Source organism: Chinchilla lanigera, unplaced genomic scaffold, assembly GCF_000276665.1.
Source record: "Chinchilla lanigera isolate Chin_1 unplaced genomic scaffold, ChiLan1.0 scaffold00005, whole genome shotgun sequence".
Classification (NCBI taxonomy): domain Eukaryota; kingdom Metazoa; phylum Chordata; class Mammalia; order Rodentia; family Chinchillidae; genus Chinchilla; species Chinchilla lanigera.
Window position 1 is genome coordinate 6993948 of NW_004955406.1, and position 20469 is coordinate 7014416.

General features: G+C 34.3%; 1 protein-coding gene across 4 annotated transcripts in view; it reads right to left on the minus strand.

Moving 5' to 3' along the window:
* Positions 1-20469, minus strand: part of Akt3 (v-akt murine thymoma viral oncogene homolog 3) — a 255797-nt gene that overhangs the window by 86072 nt on the left and 149256 nt on the right. For all 4 annotated transcript variants that reach the window (XM_005374760.2, XM_013520333.1, XM_005374758.2 and 1 more), the window contains 3 exons: positions 14499-14630; positions 5563-5628; positions 4190-4258 (listed from right to left, as the gene is read on the minus strand). In XM_005374760.2, coding sequence (XP_005374817.1) covers positions 4190-4258; positions 5563-5628; positions 14499-14630 — 267 coding nt within the window. The remainder of the gene's footprint in view (positions 1-4189; positions 4259-5562; positions 5629-14498; positions 14631-20469) is intronic.

A 20469-nucleotide genomic window follows, 5' to 3' on the forward strand; every position in this document is an offset into this window, starting at 1 on the left:
ACAAAATGGAAAGACAAACGATAGAATATTTGTAGAACATGTTATAATAAAGCATTTATACCTAAAATATATAAAGAAACCTGATAATTCAGTATCAAGAATAAAGCCCAATTAAGAAAAAAAAGCAGCTAAGATTTTAACAAGATATACAAATTGTAAATCAGTATAGACAAAGACATTCAGTATTATTTGTTATTCGGGCAATTCTAATTAAGGCTAGAAGATACCACTACACATTCACTAGAACTAGTATAATTATAATTAATAAAAAGATGACATACCAAGTGCAGTGATGCTGTTAAGGTGGGAAAACAAAACAGCTCAGCCAATTTGGAAAATGGTGTGGTGGTTTCTTAAGTTGAATACAGCAAATGACACAGATATTTCATTAATAGGCATTTAACCAAGGTAACTGAAAATATATGTTTACATAATTTGTACTGAAATTTAAAGGGCTCTTTATGTAATAGCCACAGACTGCAAAGAACTCAAAATGTCTGACTGTATAAACATATCAAGTAAATAAGTTCATAAAAATAAGATACTGAGATACACAATATCAATGAATTTTTTAAGTTATTATGTTAAGTGAAACATGTGTCACTGTACTATTTTTCCACCTCAGGGATTTCAATTACATATTCTTTTGGTGGTGAGGCAGGGGAAACAGACTCAAGATTAATCTCAGGGCTTTCACACTGAGAAACATCCCCAGGCCTTTCCTTATTTTTTTTATTTTGAGACAGTCTTACTAAGTTGCCAAGTTTCCCAGACTGGGCTTGAACGTGTCATCCTCCTCAGCTTGTGAGAGTGCTAGGATGCTACATCACCGTGCTGGTTTTTCCTATGTACCCTCTTGAAATGCTTACTTCAGCGTAAGGCAACCTCTGTTTAAGAAATGAAAATGCCATTCTGTGCCACAACCACAAGGAGAATAATCATGAAAACAGATGCCTGGTCAGTTGCTCCATTTCCAGTCAACCCGTATGAGACTGCAGAATGTACAGTAAGCCCCTCAGACACTAAGGCTAATCATGTCTTTAGATGAAGTCAGAGCTTTAATGATTCATTTTAGAAAATGGGCCTTAAAATATTATAAAGCTGTATGCTAGAAATGGATTATAAAGTTTCAATTTTATTTTGCTGTGAACTTTAGATGCTAATGTGAATATTATAATGTATCTTTCTTGGCTTGAGAATTTTTTAAGATTCAGGAAAAAGCAACAGAATTCTGATATAACAAAATTTAGCAACTCAGATTTCTGACAATAAAGATACTTATATATCTAAAAGCTTGGTAAAAATTTTAAAAATCATCACTATGAATATGAAATCATACTTTTAATTTAAAAATCACCCAAATCACACCTCCATAAAGTAGGAAGTGGAACTCAAATGCTGACTGCCGGCACTTCTGTCCTATGTGAATTTAAATGAGATGATTTTGGTTCATAAGACAAAATGCCAGCCAAATAATGAGAAATCTGAGTAAGTATGACAGGATTTCAAGAATGACATGAAACTGAAAGTTATATCCAAAAACTAGCATAATCTAAAGGAATAAAAAGTTGGGATTACATATATAAAAGTTCCACTTTCACTAAAACTGCTAAATATAATTTAAATCTTTTATCTCGTATCTGGCAACGTTGTTATTACTACCTAAGCACTTTAAAGTTATTGTCATAATAGAATCATTTCATCTGCTTCAAGGTATTAAGTAACTTAGTTCTTATCTAAAACCCAATCTCTAAACAAACTCTGGAGAGAAAAAAGATGACATGCCAAACAAAAGGAGTAAGATAAGAGTTTTAATTCTAAGGAGAACCATCTGGCTAGTCTGGGAATCTGCTTTTGTGTGTAAAATTTTTTCAACAATCATCAATTAATTAATCTCTTAAGTATTCTATGTTTAGAATAAAAGTACAAGTGCCAGATAGCTCCCTCTGGGAAGCCTTCTCCCCTTCACTCCTGTGAAGTCGCAGGGCTCAGCAACTGTGCATCTGACACAGATGACACTCTTTACACTTAGTAGAGCTTTTGTACCCTACTTTCCCCAGTAGAGTATAAACCCTTTGAAGGTAGGATTTATGTTTAACTCATTTATGTGATACCAATATCTACCAGAATGCCTTGCATAGATACTCAAAAAATATGTACCTTATCAATATCCTCAGATACTCTGTACTGAATTTACATTTTTAATCCTTCCAAAACAAATTATGTAAGTATAATACTTTATTTTTCTTCCTATTCTTCAGTATTTCTTATTTTACCTCTTAGGGGAACTTCTCCCTTTTCCCTGAGGTAATTATTCTATTTATTCATTCAAAATAATCCAATATATCTTTGTTAGGAGCCTGTTATGTGGCAGGTAGTATGTAGCCAGTAAACACACGCCTTGGCCCGTAAGAGTGGTGGCAACAGACAGGTAGAACAATGTGAAAAGCATTTAAATAGGTGTGAATACAAGAGACTATACAAAAAAACAGAGACATGTAGGAGTGCTTTTCCCGAGTTTTTGTCATCAGTTTATCAACTTCTCTACGTTATTTTCTACCCTGGTCATCTATCCATCTATTTTTAATTATTGAATAGGTAACACAGTATGTCATATAAAACACAAAAGCCACAAAATACATGCCTAAAAAGTAGTCTTCCTCCTACTTTATCCCCAGACATTCAGTTTATGCTTCCAAAAGGCAGATTTAATATCTTGCCCATAACTAGAGAGGTATATGGTATATACATACATACATGCGTGTGAGTGTCCCCCCATTTTCTTCTAGCACAATGGGAGTTCACAGTATGTATCTTGCTCTGTTCACTTCAGTATCAGCCCAGACTAGAGGGTCTCACACTTTTTAATGGATATTGCCTCAGACATCTGACTGCAAGTACCCAGTTTGCATGTCTAGGTTGTTCTTTTTGTCTTATGCTCATCCACCAGTGACTCTCCGCTCCTCTCTGCCTGAAATACGATCTTAAATCAGATTCCTGATGTAATCTCATTAAATCTACCTTAAAAGGTAGACTATTCATAGAGCATGTACTTATATGAATTTATATCACTTAAGTGTTAAGATATTCTAATTTACAATGTACTTGAAAGGAAAATTATAAACTCCTTCATATCAAGGATTTTGTCTTAACATATTTAGATAAACCCACACTACGTAGGCATTCAAAACGTGCTCACCAAATAAAGATTTTTGTGTGCCTTGAGTGAGTGCAGGTGCTGTTGGGGATTGACCCAGGGAGCACTGAGCTGTACTTCCAGTCCTCACCACAACTTTTTCTTGAGACAGGGTCTTGCTAAATTGCCCAAGATACCCTCAAACTTGTGGTCCTCCTGCCTTGGCCTTCTGAGTTGGTGGGACTGCAGGTATGTGCAGCCATGCCCAGCTACATAAACGAAGTTTTGCAGTAAACTCTTTCTACTGTGTCACATGGGTCTATAGAAGAAAATATCCTATACAGGATATTTATTTATTTCAGAAAATAGGAATGTTCTTAAGTCCATAAGATATAAGCCCCTACCTATTTAATTAATTTTAGAAAGCCCAAAATGTACATTATACAATGTAATTATTCTTGTACATTTTTCTTCACATTGATTTTATCCAAAAATGGAAGAGAAAAAATAATGAATAAAAGAGGAAGTAAAATGTACTACTGAAATGACTGAATTTCACTTCAAAACTAAAGCATCCCATAAATCTCTTAAAATATCAACACTCTAGCCTACTTCTGCAGCTACAATATAGGTGAAAATTCAGCCACAATGTGCTTATGGATTGAATGCAAAATAGGCAAAAGAACTTCTTACAAATTTCACAGAAAATCTACGTAAGGAAAACCTTTATAAAAAATAATAAAGCCTTGCTGTATTTCTTGTTTTTTCTGTTTCTAAAATTTAATAACATGATTTCAAAAATCACACTTGTAGTAAAATTTTTTACATTTAAAAATACAGAAAAAAGGAGAATATGATTTACTTTTCCAATATACAAAATTACATAAAAACAATCATAAAAATTCATTAGAAATTGTTCAGCTTTCACCTACTCAATAGTTAGAAGAGCTATAGAAATCCCTATACAGTAGAGAACTATTATAATTTGTACATTAAGTAATGTTTTTAATGAAAATACCACCATGCAAATATTCAGTTTACTTCTTGACTCACCTCTCCCCCATTAACATATTCCATCACAAAACACAAACGGTCTTTTGTCTGGAAGGAATATTTCAAGGACTTGAAATGAAAAAGAAAAAATGATGTATTATAATCCTACATTCTGATTAAAATGGCATCAAAACTAGAACACTTAAAAGTAGTAAGCACGATAAATGAAACAAACTGTTATAGTTTCTACAAGTCTATTTGCTTCTTAATGAGTAAGTAAAAGTTTATAAGAAATGTAAAACAAATTTTGTTCAGATTATCAATAGGTTTTGTTAGAAAATAATTAAAATTGTGTAAGTAAATATTAACTTAATAAATGCAATGACACTTCTCAGTCTATTGTGCCATACATTTGAAACGGTATTTTTCCTTAAAGTTCTCATCTGTGCAACCTTACAGTATAGCCCACATATCTCAGGAACATAGTTATATTTGTTATGTTCAAGTTTTGAACATAATTTCAAGTAACTTTGTGCATTCTGGATGTATAATATGACCCAATCCAACAAAGTTGGTTCATGTAATTTTATATGTTATAAAAAGATATCACAATGTTATCTTATTAGAACAGACAACAAACGGATGATAATGTAATTAAGTCTGGGTACCTAGGGACACTTTTGAAAATTCTTACTTTAGATAATCTTAAAACTTTAATAGAAGGCTCTACTTTTGAAAGTCTAGCTGTTATTTTTAATCTTAATATACTTGACTGGATCCAGAAACACGAAGCATCTCTGTAAATTATCTCTATTACAAGAAACCTAAGAACAGACTAAAAATTTCAATTTGTTTCAAAATAATCACATTAAACGCATGAAAGTGAGTTTATACTTTGGTGAAGAAAAAATAAAAGGACTTATCCTATGTTTAGTGAATTGAGTATTCCTGTACTTTCTAAAGTAGTCTATCCCCAAAAGCAGTCTCTCTACCAAACGTGGTCAATTAAAATCTCTGCCTTTCATATTTGAATACAATAGCTGCCTGTTCATTTAAATATGTATCTGAATCCAATAAAGAAAGATAAATTAAAACAACATTTTAAAGTCTACTATTTTCCTACTGAACTCTTTAAAATGCCAGAGATGATCTATTTGCTCTATAGTTATTTTTTAATGGCAAGGAGAGTCATCAGAGGGGGGAAAAGAAGCTCAAAAAGCAGTCAGTGGTAACAGGAAGAATTATAAGTACATATGTACTATAAAGTTAACCCACACATTCCAACAATTTAACAAATTTTTTTCACTCACAGTCTTTCTACAAAGAAAATGGCAAAAGTAAATAAATGTTATTTTTCATAGTCTTGCTTCTATAACAAAATTCCCTTAAATTTAAAATGTTATGATTATAACATCTGTCTTATGGTCACTTACTGTTAAAAATGGATGTCTAGTGTTCTTTAATACTCTGCTTTCAGTTAGAGTGTGTGCCACTTCATCCTATGGAAGAAAATGGAACCTATTAAAATATACTACAAGCACTAATGTAGTAAAAACTGTACTATTTTTTCAAAACCAGAAGAGTTGAGAGATAGGAAAGGCTATAAAAACTCATTAGCATGCTCCCTTTATTACTCAGTTTCTTCTCCCCCATCAAAGTAATGATTTAATTCAGATGGCTGAAAGGTATAAACTCTCATAAACTCATACTTGACCTAAGTATATCAATAGTGACATAAAAATCAGCAACAAAAATTTATCAGAGATAAAAAAAAATTGAATAGTACCCTTTTCCCTTCAAAGAAAACACCTTTATCAGCTAATATTTTAGCATAGGGTAGTCAATATTTTCATGTCTACAATAAATTTTATTCAGGGCGGGGCTGGGCATTTAGCTCAGAGGCACAGTGCCTGCCCAGCAAGTGCAAGGTTGTGAGTTCGATTCCCAGTACGGGGGGGGGGAGGGGACACTGGAAACTAAATTTTATTCAGGGAAACAAAAAGGATATATTTTAATAAAAATCATAAAATCTTCAAATCTTATTTAAGTGAAAATGTTATTAAAAAGTAAGCTTTTACACATTTTAGAAGTACAAAGTAACAGAGTATAAAAGTGTATTTTTCCCTTGTAGAATTTTAAAGTACTTCATTAAAAAGTCACAATCCTTCTACTCTAGATTTTAAAAAATTTAAATGAGCATATATTTCAAACCAAAAATATACTAGAGAATGTATTTCCCCAATTTTGTTCATAAACCTCATTTTGACATCAAAACTGAACTAAAGATTTTCTTCAACATATGGAGAATAGGAAAGATGTTTCGTATTTCAAAACTAACACCATCTTAAAGTAGAAAAAAAAGGAAGATAATGGCTGGAAATGAACAGCATCCCCACTCTGTTCTTTGCTTCTGACAACATCCTAAACAAAGTCCTCGCTGGATCAACTTAATACTGTGAGTAAATCAAAGTACACTGTAAGGAGAGATGGGGAAAGCGCAACATTACGACACTGACTTTATTGTGTTTATGTGTTTATTATGTGTTTATAAATGCTTTTATTTTGTCTTTAGACTCAGAAGACAAACAAGACATAAACCAATCGAAGTTAAGATCCTAACGTTATTACTAGAGGGTGAAAAAATCATGTCTGAACAGAAAGTAAAATATAATTAACAATGCAGTATGGAGTCAAGAATAACCATAGAACCACTGTAGTCTTAACTTACTTTGTAAGAGCCAGTTTAATTAAGGGCTCGGACAATTTGAAAATCACTGACATATCACACTGTGATTCTGAATTTATAACAATATTTTAATAAAAAATAAATCAAAAGCAGAAATGATACCAGAACTTACAGAGTTCTATACTCACGCTACCTTGCAAATGGTAAACATTCAGCAGATACCTAATAAAATTGTTGGCCTGCTTTGCATAGGAATAAATTCAAAGGTCTCACATCTGTGGGAGTTCATTCATTCATCTATGCACTATCTCAAAAAATACACAAAACTATGTTTTAAATATTGTTCTATACACTAGAGAAAGGACACTGAACAAAACAAAGGTTCCTGCTCTCGTGGAGCTTTCATTTTAACTAAATGGTAACTGATGTTAAAGGAAAAACAAAGCAAAGAAGTGGATATTATGGCTAATTACCATCATATGGTGATATGCAATACATAATCATGCTTAATGAAGTGGCTATTCTGTGATATACAGGACCAAATTCATCAAGTTTATTAAAAAAACAAAATTTGTGATATGTACTTGCTAAATGCCAAGGATAGTGAAGGTATAAAGTGGTTTAATAAGAATGATGAGATTTGCTCACGGAGCTCACAGACTAATAGCAAAGACAAGGTGGTCGTAAATAACCAACTTCATAAATCATAAACCAGTTCTTATAAGTACAATAATGAAAAATGGGAGTTACACACTGCTGTAAGTGTAGAAATGGAAAACCAACGTTACTAGAAGAGCACAGGCTAGGCAATGTGATGTGAGAGGAAGGGGGACTGAGGACTGACAGTGTGGTTTAGGTCCTAGAAAGTTCACTCGTGCTCCTTTTGATAAGGACAGCAAAAACTGAAGGGGACAATTAGGATGCTATTATAGTACTCCAAGAAATGAGATGATTGGTATACTATGTTAGGAGCAAGAACTAAAACCAGGAATAATTTTAAGCTATATGCTATTTTTGAGATTTAAAATCAACAGAAACAATCTAAAAGTGACATGCCTCCAACATGAGTGAATCTAAACAAACATGCCTTTACGAGCAGTGAGGAGGAGATGCACAGGAGACAGAAGATCGGTTTGGGATGCTAAGTAACTCGAGTTACTAGATCGCGGAAAGGCTAAAAACAGTGAGTATTGAAACCCATTGAGAACTACATAGTTCAGTGCTTTAGAAAATATTTCTATGGATATTTCATTCTATTTTGTAAACACTAACCCATCACATATGATAGTTACATTTCAAAATTTCTTAGTAAGTTTCATGAAAGAAAACTTTTTTCCTAAATTCTACAGTATGTGCAACCATGGAAGGAGCCAAGTAAAGATGTATGGAGACAAAAGCTAAAACAATAGTTCTTTGTCGTGGGAATGGAATTGGAATGAATGTGCATACATCATATATGCATTTTCTACCATATTTTATATCTGATTAGTTTTTCCCATTAATGCAAATTTAATGAGCTATATTTCACATATTAATTAGTTTCTGCTATAAAGATAAGGTATGCACAAGCTAAAAAGTAAACACAGATGCCAATGATTTTTAATTACAGTTAAAAGCAACATGTCAAAACAAGAAGATAAAAATAACAGTGATAAAACTTAGTGACTAAAACAATGTAATGCTTTTTTGAAAAATCCATTAGCTGATCTTAATTATAAATCAAGAGTCCTAGAAGTGCTTGGATATATAATAAAAGTTGCTTCTGAAATATGGACTTCCATATATTCATCCACAGTGAAATCCTAAATAATGAATTTCTACATCTAACTTCTTTATGGAATAGATTTATGGAATGAGATTTTGTTTCTTAAGGACATGAGACAGGAGCACAGAACAGTCCTCTTTCTCCTATTTATTTTCCCAATACTCTACAATTTAGTACTCATCTTCTACATCTATTTGCAATACTGCAGCCAAGTAACACTACTGAAATGAAAATTCGATCATTTTATTATACTGCTTAAAATTTTTCAATGGTTTCCTGTTTCATTCAGAGTAATAACTATTATCTTTACAGTACAGTCTCCACAAGTACTTCATTTAATCCTACATTATTTTCTCTATACCAGTTATGGTAGACACACTATTCACTATTCAAAAAACATGCAAAGCATGTTCCTTCCTCAGAGCCCTCCCAATCACAACTGCCTCTACTTAGAACATTCTCTCTCCATGATGTCTCAAAAGCTGCTTCCTTATCCCCTCCAAATGCTGACTGAAATTTCCACTTCCAGTGAGCATTCCATCATCACTTTATTTAAAACTGCAAAAGTGGCAGTCATGGTGGCACATACCTATAATCCCAAGTACTGTACTCTGGGAAATTAGGGTAGAAGGATTACAAGTTCGAGTCTAGCCTGGGCAACTTAGTAATTTAAGTGAGACCTTATCTCAAAGTAAAAAATAAAAAGAGCTGAGGATCAAAGAGCCTTGCAAATAGCAGCTTCTGGCTAGGGTTCACCAGTAACTAAGTCCAAAGAGAAAGAGATGCCAGTGATTGATCGAAAACTTTGAGTTGACATTGTGTTTATAACAGGTATATGTGTAGGAAAGGGTTACATTAGCAGGGCTGAGTTGCTCAAGCCTTGCTTATTCACCAAGAAGGCCAATCTTCAGGACTGGCTTTTGGTCAGCTCTGAGCTCTTAAAATATCCTGTGCTTTAGTCTGTTTTATGTTGCTGTAATAAAAACAGACACTTAAAACTGGGTACTATGGGTGTCAAAAAGATGTTCATCTGACTCAGGTTCAGCCTGCCCATGTGTCTGACATACAATAAACACTGTACACCAGGCTCAGGTAAGCTGCTTTGGTTGACAACACTTGAGAAACACCATCACATAGAGTTGTTAGCCAGAGGTTTCTCTTTGGGCTCTCTTGGACTTTGTCCCATATACTGTTTCCTGACCTTAATTAGTATCATGCCACCATAAAAAAGCTATAGTTTTAAGTACATATCAGCATTTCTACATATTGTGAGTTCTGAAACACTGAAAGAAACCATTAAACTTTCTGAACACTAGAAAGTGTTCTCAGGGGACCCTGACACAGCTGGTATCAGAAGTAGGGTTTTGGGGAGGATATCATACCTGACTAGGGAACACCTCAGCTACTGTACTCTACTGTACTCTAGTACTCTACTGTACCCTACTCTAGAAGAATGCTGCTTGCTTTGTCCATAGCATCATCTATAACCTCAGCAGTACCTGGTATGGTCTCAACAGTGCCCATACTACAATGACCTAAAGGAGACTAATATTCCTGTTTGATGTTGATAATACTTTTTTATTGGTTCTAATTTCAGGGGAAACAAACCTAGTATGTCTTTGAGTGGGAATGATCCCAATTTTCATCTAATATACCTTATTATTATATGGGTTCACTAACTTTCTATCATCATTTGTTTAGAAGGGATTCTAACTTGATACTGATTCCTGATTATGAAAGGGTACTGCACTGATATTATGACAGTATAAGAAACTTACAAACAAGCTAGACTGACTTAGATGTACTAGTGACACATGAATTCTGGAGGCCAGAGGATAAATACATCAAATATCCAAAGGTTCACCCAAACTATAAAATTCTGATAAATAAATTTACCAGGAGCTATTTATGAGATTTCATAGGGAATTAAAAACTCACTGCTCATATTTCTTTCCCATGGAAGTACAATAAAGAACCATACCGGCTCATGATTTTTGGGTTTTGGACAATACAAATTTTACCACTAGGATTAGCGCTGGATTTGAGCCATAAAAAAACACTTGTAAGATGGATGTATCGGAATGGAAGGTTGAACAGCAGACTCTGACTTACAGCAGCACATCAGTGTCTTTGGGTACTGTGGTCCATGCTAACAGATTTTTAGAAATGAAAAATCATTGGAGCAATTCAAAACCAGAACTGAGTAAGGAGATGAAAGAGATTAGCAGACAGAAAGATAAAACTGAGGAATAGACCCTAAGTGATGATGCCTGGGGGCAGCCTCAAGCGGACAAATACATGCATTGTAGAAGTACTAGGAACTAAGAGAAGCAAAGATTGAAATCTTCCAAATTTGATAAAAGAAATGAATATAAACATCCAAGAGCTCAATGAACACCAAGCAGGATAAATATAACCCACAAAGAAACACAAACCATTAAAAAACAGACTCTTGAAAGTAGCAAGAGAGAAGTAACTCATTCAAAGGATCCTCAGTAACAAAGGAGGTCAAAGAGCAGGCTGGTAACATTCCAAGTGCTGAGGAAAAACAAAAATCAACCAAGAATCCTGTATCTGGCAAAAGTACTGTTCAGAAATGAGGAGGAGACTAGGGGTCTTCCCTAGTCTCAATGCTCAGTGGCAATTGCCTAGGGTTATACAAGGCTCTAGGCTGCATGCCTAGAGCAACACACACACACACACACACACACACACACACACACACACACACACACTCATGCAGAACAGAAACTGAGCAATTCACTTAGTACAAAGAGGTACACTGTAAGAAATGCCAGAGAGAGGTCCTTCAGACTGAAACAAAAGGATGTTAGACTGTAACTTAAATTTGTGTTAGGATTTCTAGAAAATGTAAATGCATGGCAAATACAAAAGTTACTATTATAACCTTGGATTTTAATGTCACCTTTTTCCTACGTAATTTAAGAGATGAATGTGCTTAAGAATTAGCAGTTTCTGTTTTTAGACACAATACATAAAGATATAATTTTAACACACTAATAAATGAAAGGTGGTAGGAACAGAGCTGTGGAGAAAGTTTCCTTTTTTCATGTCTTTGGCTGTGGTAGCTCAATGTCTTGAACTGATTCAAAATGTTCACCTTTCTGTTACTTTGCGAAAAAGCCAAAAGTTGCAGAACAAAATCTGGTGGATAAAGGACATAAGGACACACGGTAGTGTGTTCCAGCCTACCTTTCTTTTGGGTGGCATATGGCAGTAGCATTCATATTTTTTATCACATGAAAGATGACTGCCAGAACTGCTTCAGACTATTCTGCAAGGGATTAATGGCAATGTTTCTTTTACTGTAATTTTAAAAAAAAATTTACCATGTAAATTATGGTATTCACCATGTTTTGTGACCATCCCTTACATAAATCTTTACATAAAAAAGCACAAAGATCACTGCGCATAGGAGTGAATGCTTGTAACCCCAGCATTCTGAGAAGCTGAGAAAGAGGATCTCAAATTCAACACCAGCCTGGGCAATTTACTGACTTATTGAGACCTTGTCTCATAAAAAGGGAGGGATGGATGGGGCCGTAGATGTAGCTCAGTGTGAGAAACCTGTGTTCAATTCTCAGTACTACCAAAAAATAAAAAGGTTTCAGGTCAACAACCTAACTTATAACCTCAGGTACTAACAGAAAAAGAACAAAGTAATACCAAAGCTAGCAGAAGTCAAAAATAAATATGAGAATAGGAAAGTAATTTTAAAAAATGAACAAAATGAAAAGTTGATTATTTGAAAAGATTAATAGATTAGACCAATTTTCAGCTAACTTAATAAATAGATAAAGAATGAGGAGAATAGAAAATCATAATTAGAGCGCCACAGCAATAACCACTATAAACAAGATTCACTGGTAGATATTAAAATTAGTAAAACATTTTAAAAGAAACAGGATATCTGCATAGTCTCAGAGTATTTCCCCTAAGATATATTTAATAATTACAAAGGGAAAATAATTTGTATAGTGGAAAAAAAACAGCAGACACTATTTTAAAAAAGGGAAAAAAGTTAGTGTCACCAGTAAGAGAACATCATTTTCTCCTTGCTATGATGTTCTGAGAAGAACACATCAGGATTTAAATCTCAGCTCTCGTCTCATTCCAAACTTTCATACTGGTTGATCATTTTGTTATGAGTACATGTACTTTCTTTTAAGAAACTGATAAACAGATTTGTTGGGGAAAACAGGTAGGAACTAAATAAATCATGATAGTCTACCATTTGTGAAATATACCCAAATATGTACAGATACTAAAAAAAGTACAAGTAATTAGTGAATCATGCAGTGTCTGACTGGATCTTCTCAAGTCTGATAAAAGTTAGACCATGGAGCCCAAGTAAGGCCAGACCTTAAGAGAAAAACAGAACTGAACACTATTTACTGATGCTTGATACACAGTAGGTAGTTACAGTAACAACAGCAAAAATTTATATTTTATTTTCATACTGTTCTAATCTTAAATTTATTCCATATGTAACTTACAAGGCTTAAGTATGATGGCATATACTATTACATTTATTAATTTAAACCTAACAACAACAATAAGCGTCATCATCCCCATTTTGTAGATAAAGAAATAAAGGTATACAAGTTTAGTAATTTGAGATCATTTAGTGACAGAGCTTACTATACTGTACTACTCTCCTGAAAGTGTATCAGTTTAATTAATAACAAGTGCAGTGTATATGCTAAATATTTTACTTATCCTAATCCTCATAACAGTCCCATCCAGTGGGTTTCATTGTATCAATTTTACAAATGAGAAAACTAAGGCTCCGAGGGGCTGAGCAACATGTGGCAAGTTATTCAGAATGCTTAGCTTCTATCTGGTAATTGTTAGGTGTCTCTCAGCCTCAGCCACTGTGATGAGCAAATACGCCCTCCAATATATCTAAATACCAGTTAGAGAGTACGCCACAAAAAACCTGGTTTTTCAAGGTTATTAAGATATAAATGCAGACCTCTACAATTACAAAGCAAGATATTCTAACAGGAGATGTGGACTTGAGGAGCTAAGCTTGACTCAAATATGCCATGATGGGGGAATGTAGTTTCATGGAGTATATGCAGCAATACACTACAAATGAGGAAACTATAGTTCAAAGTACCTGAAAGTTAAAGTAGTCTATAAAATGTGCCATAAGATTATGTGTCATTTGTTGATTAAGACAGCAAATACCAATTTGTAAAGTATGCCAAATTTTCCTCAGTGTAGATCTCTGAGTAAGAAATTACTCTATTAATGTGTTAAATATTTGTAAAGAGCTAACATGGAAAAAAAAACTAAAAAGCTCTCCATGATGAATGTAATCATCATGTACTGAAACATGAACCAATAAAAATTAATATTAAGAAAGATAAATAAGGTTATGAGGTAAGGGACTGACACTCTTAAAAAATTTCAAAGACTATTGTTTCTTTTAGCTTCACTATTCTAATATCTCCAAATCTATTTAGCATGCTTCCCCACTCAATGTTATATTAGCTCAGTAAGCTAAGAGTACAAAATCACTTATACTATTATACTCAATCTTTTATGAAGAAATTTAGAACATTGGGGGAAATATTAAAAAGGAATACCAGCAAAGTTAATAACACAGAGCACAAATATATAGCAAAAACAATCTCCCCAGCACACAAAATGTAAGAATTTGCATTTCACTAAGAGAATAAAATAGATTCAGTATAACTTATGTTTACTACAAACTTTGAAAATCTTAACATTATCAACACTGATAGATAAATATTACTGTAGCAGTAACCTACCATAAATATTTTGAATGTTTTACGGAATTTCTACACTTTATCACTACACAAGTAATCAGAGTAAACACATGCTCACTGCAAAGAAAAATGTAGTCACCAACTCTTGTGATCACTTACCTTTGCAATAATGACTTCCTTCTTCAGAATCTTCATAGCATAGTATTTCCCACTTGCCTTCTCTCGAACCAAAATAACTTTCCCAAAAGTGCCTTTACCTAGTAGTTTCAAATAGTCAAAATCATTCATTGTCTGGAAAACACAAATTAAAAGATCTCATATGAATGAAATATTTGATATAATTTACTGGTTGCATGTATGTATCTATATGCAATGTCCACTCAAAAATAAATTTTACAATTTCTAAGAATTCTTGAAAAAAGAATCAGATTGATATACTGGCTGTCTCACCAGCAATCAAGGATGCTGAAAGTAATTTAAACAGTTTCTAGATAGTGCAGAAAATTATTGTGAACCTAGAATTTATTCTATAGCCAGTCAAATTTATCAGTCAAATGAAACATCACATTAGAAAAATCATTTTCAACTATTTCTAAGGGCTTAGTGTAGCGCTGGTACCCTCAGAACATAGTCTGCTAATCAAAAATGCCCCACACAACATTTCTAAATATGCCTTAAGGGAGCTACACTTTTGAACAAGCTTTTTATTTCCTCCAGTACTGGGGAGGAATCTAAGACCTTATACATATTATGCAAAACCTTTTTTTTTTTTTTTTTTTTTTTTGAGATAGGGTCTTGCAAAGTTGCCCAGGCTGGCCTCAAACCTGCAATCTTCCTGCATTAGCATCCTCAGTTGCTGGAATTACAGGCATGCACCATCACACCTGGCTGAAGGAGCAATGTAAGAATGTATCGCAGCAGAATAAGAGTGGAACCCAAGAAAGGAAAAGATAAGCTTATAAAAAATGTTGAGAACAATCTTGGAGCTCAGTAAAAAAAAAAAAATCTAAGGAAGTGACATCTGAGAAAACAATTGGTGCAATTCAGACCAGAAAGGCAGGTACCTGTAAGAAGAATGTCTTTTAATGAATCTGCCTGTTTTGAATTTCATTTTTCATTCCTATTTCTAAGTTGGGTGACTTTCAAGATCTTTCCAGGTAGATTACCACTTACTCTCTACAATTCCCCTCTGCAGACTTTTGGTCTGCTCTCCCCATCAACAGTCTTCCTCAAACTTCCAAAATTCTAAACCTGTTTGCTTATTACTGTACCTCTTTCCTTCACCCAGCTTTCACATTGAGGACTTGTCTCCTTTTAAAATCCCCTCACTATTATGTCAATTGGCTTTTGATTGAAAGGAACCCAACTCTACTCTCAGTTTACTTTCTTAAATGTAAACTCAGGATAGAGATTTACGAATACCATAGCTAAAAGTCAGCATCACTCCCCATGTATGTGAGGAAGGCCTTCTTGGACTTCTCAGGGCGGCCCATGCGTCAGCTGACGGCAGCCACTTGAGAGATCTACGGGCAGAACTGCCCGCAAACAATAAAATCATGAGAAACAACATACTGCTGTTAATGTCTAAGACATTAAACTTGGGGCAGTCTGTTCCATGGCAATGAACAGATTAGAGACAATATTCTCATAACTTAGTCATAATATCACTTTATTGTTCAAAGTTTCATTTAAGCAATACCTGCCTCCTTTTTCACTTAAAAGTACTAGAAAATAACACTTACTGCGTCTTCTTACTAAATAGCACAGAAACTAGAACTGAATCCTGAACTTTTCTATGACATTTTCAGATGAAAAGCAACCTATAATTATATGATATTACTATATTCCCAAGGACTGCAAGTCTTAGGGACAATGAAGTCAGAAATTATGACAGCTTTACCTTTTTCATTTCAAAGTTTCTGTCAATGTTTCATCCTTTAAAAAAGGAATTTTTAAAAACGTAATTAATCTTAGTTAAAAAGCATTCTACGTGATATAATCAAAAAGAGATTGCACATCTATTTTGACAAAACTTCAAAAAATTAAAATGTTACCTTTTATACCAAATACTAATGTTCATAACGGTATACACAGTAATTACCTAGTCTTTAAAATGAAATATGAGCTATTATAAAATGTTTTTCTCTTTTGGGTAATGTTAAAGGGAAAGATATAATAAGACTGTAATTTAAAAAAAATGGGCACATGGATACTCTTTAGAAAAATTAATTCTCCAAAACCCAATCCTAAGAATTTAGTAGGGAAATATTCTACACTGTTATATTGCTTTTTTTTTTGGTATCAGGAATCGAACTCAATAATCTCATGCTTGCCAGGCAGGCACTGTGCTGCTGAGCTGTATCTCCAGCCGTATACTGCTTCTTCTGCCTATTAATGTGGCTGCTTTAGGTGAAGAGATATATATGTCGTAAGTATTTAATATATTTAATTCACACACATCTAGAAGGTAAGGAAAAAAGATTATGGCTCTACAAACTAGACTTAAAAATCAAAAACAAAACAAGTATAAAGGGGAGAAGGACGATTATCAAGTTTACCTTCTGTCCACATCCTGCAGTGCTGCTCACCAGGAGAAGGTGAAGCTAATATTTCAACAGCACTGGACTACATCCTGCCTCCCAGAGGAGGTGAGCTAAGGACAGATCCCTGGATACCCTTCACTCAGGTCACGCAGCCACTCCACTCCCTCAATTACATCCCTGGCCAACTTCTCTGACATGGGTTATGCTACTCCTCCCTCTTCAGGAGGCAGATTCAAGTGTGAGATCCTGTGATTTTAGCAGGTCCTACTATCCCAGTTTCTACCTCCCCATCTCTTTCTCTACATCTTAGCCATTGCTGTGCATTAATACAGAAGGGTCAGGCAGGAGGTGATAAAGTCAAATCCCAAGAATTAGAGTCAGATTTTTCTAGGATTATACAAGGATTGTTTATAGTTTAAATCCCTGTAAACGGCTGGTTCCAGAAAGGCCTGCACTGAATAGTTAAAAATTGAGTAGGCTTTGATTTTTCAATTAACTTTTTATCCTCCTGTATTATGCTCCCTCACATACCTGACAGGGTGGGTATGTAAGACTGGAAACTTGGTGTAGAGAAGAATAGGCACTTTTGAGTCCTCTAAACAAATTGCTCTGTGGTTTGTTTGCTTTGTTTTGTTTTTGTCTTTTTTGAGATGGGGTCTCGCTATACAGTTCAGGCTGGCGTGGAACTCACAATGATCCTCCTGCCTCAGCCTCCCGAGGGCTGGGATTACAGGCATGCGCCACCACACTCTGTTCAAATTCTTCTGAAATATCATCTTTCAATTCTTAATTTAAATCTGGCTGCGAAGCCCTTGTCTCCTTTCTCTACCACCTTATCCTTTCTTCTCCCAGAGTTTTAACTGGCAGAGCTGATTCTATGGCAGCATTTCAGTTATGCTAAGTAATCAACTTTCTGCTCCAAGAGACAGAGATAAAGACCACTTTCAGTGTAGCTATCATAATCAATAGACAGGAGTTATTTTCTTAATCCTATTGCCTATTTTCAAAAAGTGGAATAGAAAATGTGCCCTGTAAATTATGAGGGTATGATTGTTTTCTAATCTGTCACAGGATTAAAAAAAAAATCTGAAAGTCTACAATTCTTTACCTGCTAACTTTTGAAAAGGATACCATTCTAGAAAAGCCATTTCTCTTCATAGAAATCACAGTAATATTTTGTCATATTTAGTTGTCGTTACATCCATGATATAATAGGATGTGGTACAAATATTTTTTTTTCTATACTTTCATTCAAAGCTGCTTTAAATTATTTCATTTAAAATGAAATCAAAAACAATGAAAATCAGATATGCTAAGGTAGTGAGCCGCAAATAAATTAAAAGTATTTCTATCAATTTTTTTTTCATTTTGGAGACTCAGTTTTGGTAAAGAATTTTAAGACAATCTGTTTTGGAAAGATATAATCTTCATGAGGGAAAGTATGACAGTAGCTAACACTAATGGCTAGTAGTCATTATATATGTACCTTATGAGCACTTGACACATTTACACAGTCCCTCATTTAAAACCATACAATTATGACTTAAGTACCACTATTATCCCTCTTTTATAGGTGAGGGACCTGAGTGATGAATGCATGGAAGACACCTTTCCCATCATCACACACACAGCCAGGAATTGGGACGCTGACCCAGGCAAAACGCTGAGGTCCCCACTTTCTACCACTATTTCAAAGTATTAACATTCTGTGGACTTTTTGAAGAGGGTCTATTATAAGACAAAATTAACTAATATACAAGCATTGTGTTAAGTTCAACAGTTCTCTGTAATATTTTGAGAAACAGTATAATCATGAATATAATCTGTATAATTTTATTTCTAATATAACTTGGGTATAATTATAGAAATTACAGATTTATATGTATGAACCAAAAAAAAAAAGAAATAAGCTGTACACTGAAGCTGTATAGTCTATAATTAAAAGATCATCCATGCTTGATTAAATATTCAACTCCTCTGAGAACCCAGTGACAACTGTATTTTGAGACAGGGTCTCCTTAAGTCTCTAAAATTTCCCAGACTGGACTCAAACTTGCAATTCTCCCGTGTCAGCTTCCCGGAGTGGTGCGATTACATGAATGGGCCACCATAGATGACTCACCTATGAAACAGGTTAAGAATAGCACTTACCTCAGATGACTCTTATGCGGAAGAAATGAGATAATACATACCAAAGTACTGCTCAGGATGTACCACAAAACAAATATAAAATAAATGCTTACACAGGATAGTCAGTAATGAGGATGAATTATAAGAACATTCACACTGATAATTGTGAAAAGAGGAAAATCATTATGCCGTTATAATAACTTGTAAACACCCTTAATAGAAAAATTCCTTTGCATATTTTTCCATTTTCATACATTTTAAAATTTTGTCTCTTCATTCAAATTTTTCTGACAAATTTCCACATTCATTTCCAAAATTCTTCTATCCATTAGACATAGCACTTTAAGGTAGGGTGTTGCAAATTCCCCATTTTTAACCTCCTTCTTAACAGTATCTTATTAATCTGTTAAGAAGATTTTTAGAAATTCTACAAAATTTAACAAGGTAGAGCTGATACAGCTTAGTTTTGAACAGGACAGACTACAATTCAAATGCAGACATTAATGGTGACCTGATTTTAAATTTGCTAATGTAGTCAAATGTCAAATCCATTGTGTACCTGAGCATACACACCTGTGAGAGCAGCATTCTTATCCCTCAGTGGGTAAAGTTAGGGGAGCTTTTCTTTCTGACTGAGGAACGTGCCTTAAGTAATACTTGATTCAACCAAAAAAGGAGGTAAGTTTTCAAAGAAGACAGCAAAAGTATGCAGACACGTGACCAAGATCAAGCATAAATTATCTTAATAAAGACAAAAACTTAAAGAAAGAATAACTAACTTTGTAAGCTGAGTATATAAATCCACTTAGTTCACACACTTAGCATGTGGAAGAGGGAAGTTCTGAACTCAGGAGTTCAACTCCAGAAAGTTTTTAACCACTGTGCTAACCCTAATTTCGGGCTCTAGGCATGGCTCAGTACAGCACTTCCATAGCACTGCAAGGTCCTGGATTCACTCCCCAACAATGCCAAAACAAACAAAAACACCCCAGAAAGCAAATTTCATGCTAATACTCAGAGTATTTGTGTTTTCCTACTTGAAGATTCATTTATCTATGTTACAGCAAACATATTCTTATATAAACAGTACTGACCTCTCCCTCTGTCTCTGTCTCTTTTTGTGAACCTAGGGCTTTATCATTGAACTACCTCCCCAGTCCATTTTTTATTTTGAGACAGTGTCTATCTAAGTGGCCTAGGCTTGGCTTGCCCTTGTGATCCTCCTGACTCAGCCTCCTGAGTAGTTAGGATTACAACTGTATACCAGCAGATACATCTTATCTCTTTTCAACACCTTAATCTTGATAAATCTTGCTAAGATTAGGGATTTATCATTTTTTTACCTAATTAAGGAAGCTGTTTTTTCCATTTTGTGTAGCAGTGAAAAACATTATTTATATTTCCCATAGAAATACTACTTTGTACTTATTATTCTGTAGCAGTGAGGGAAGGAAAAG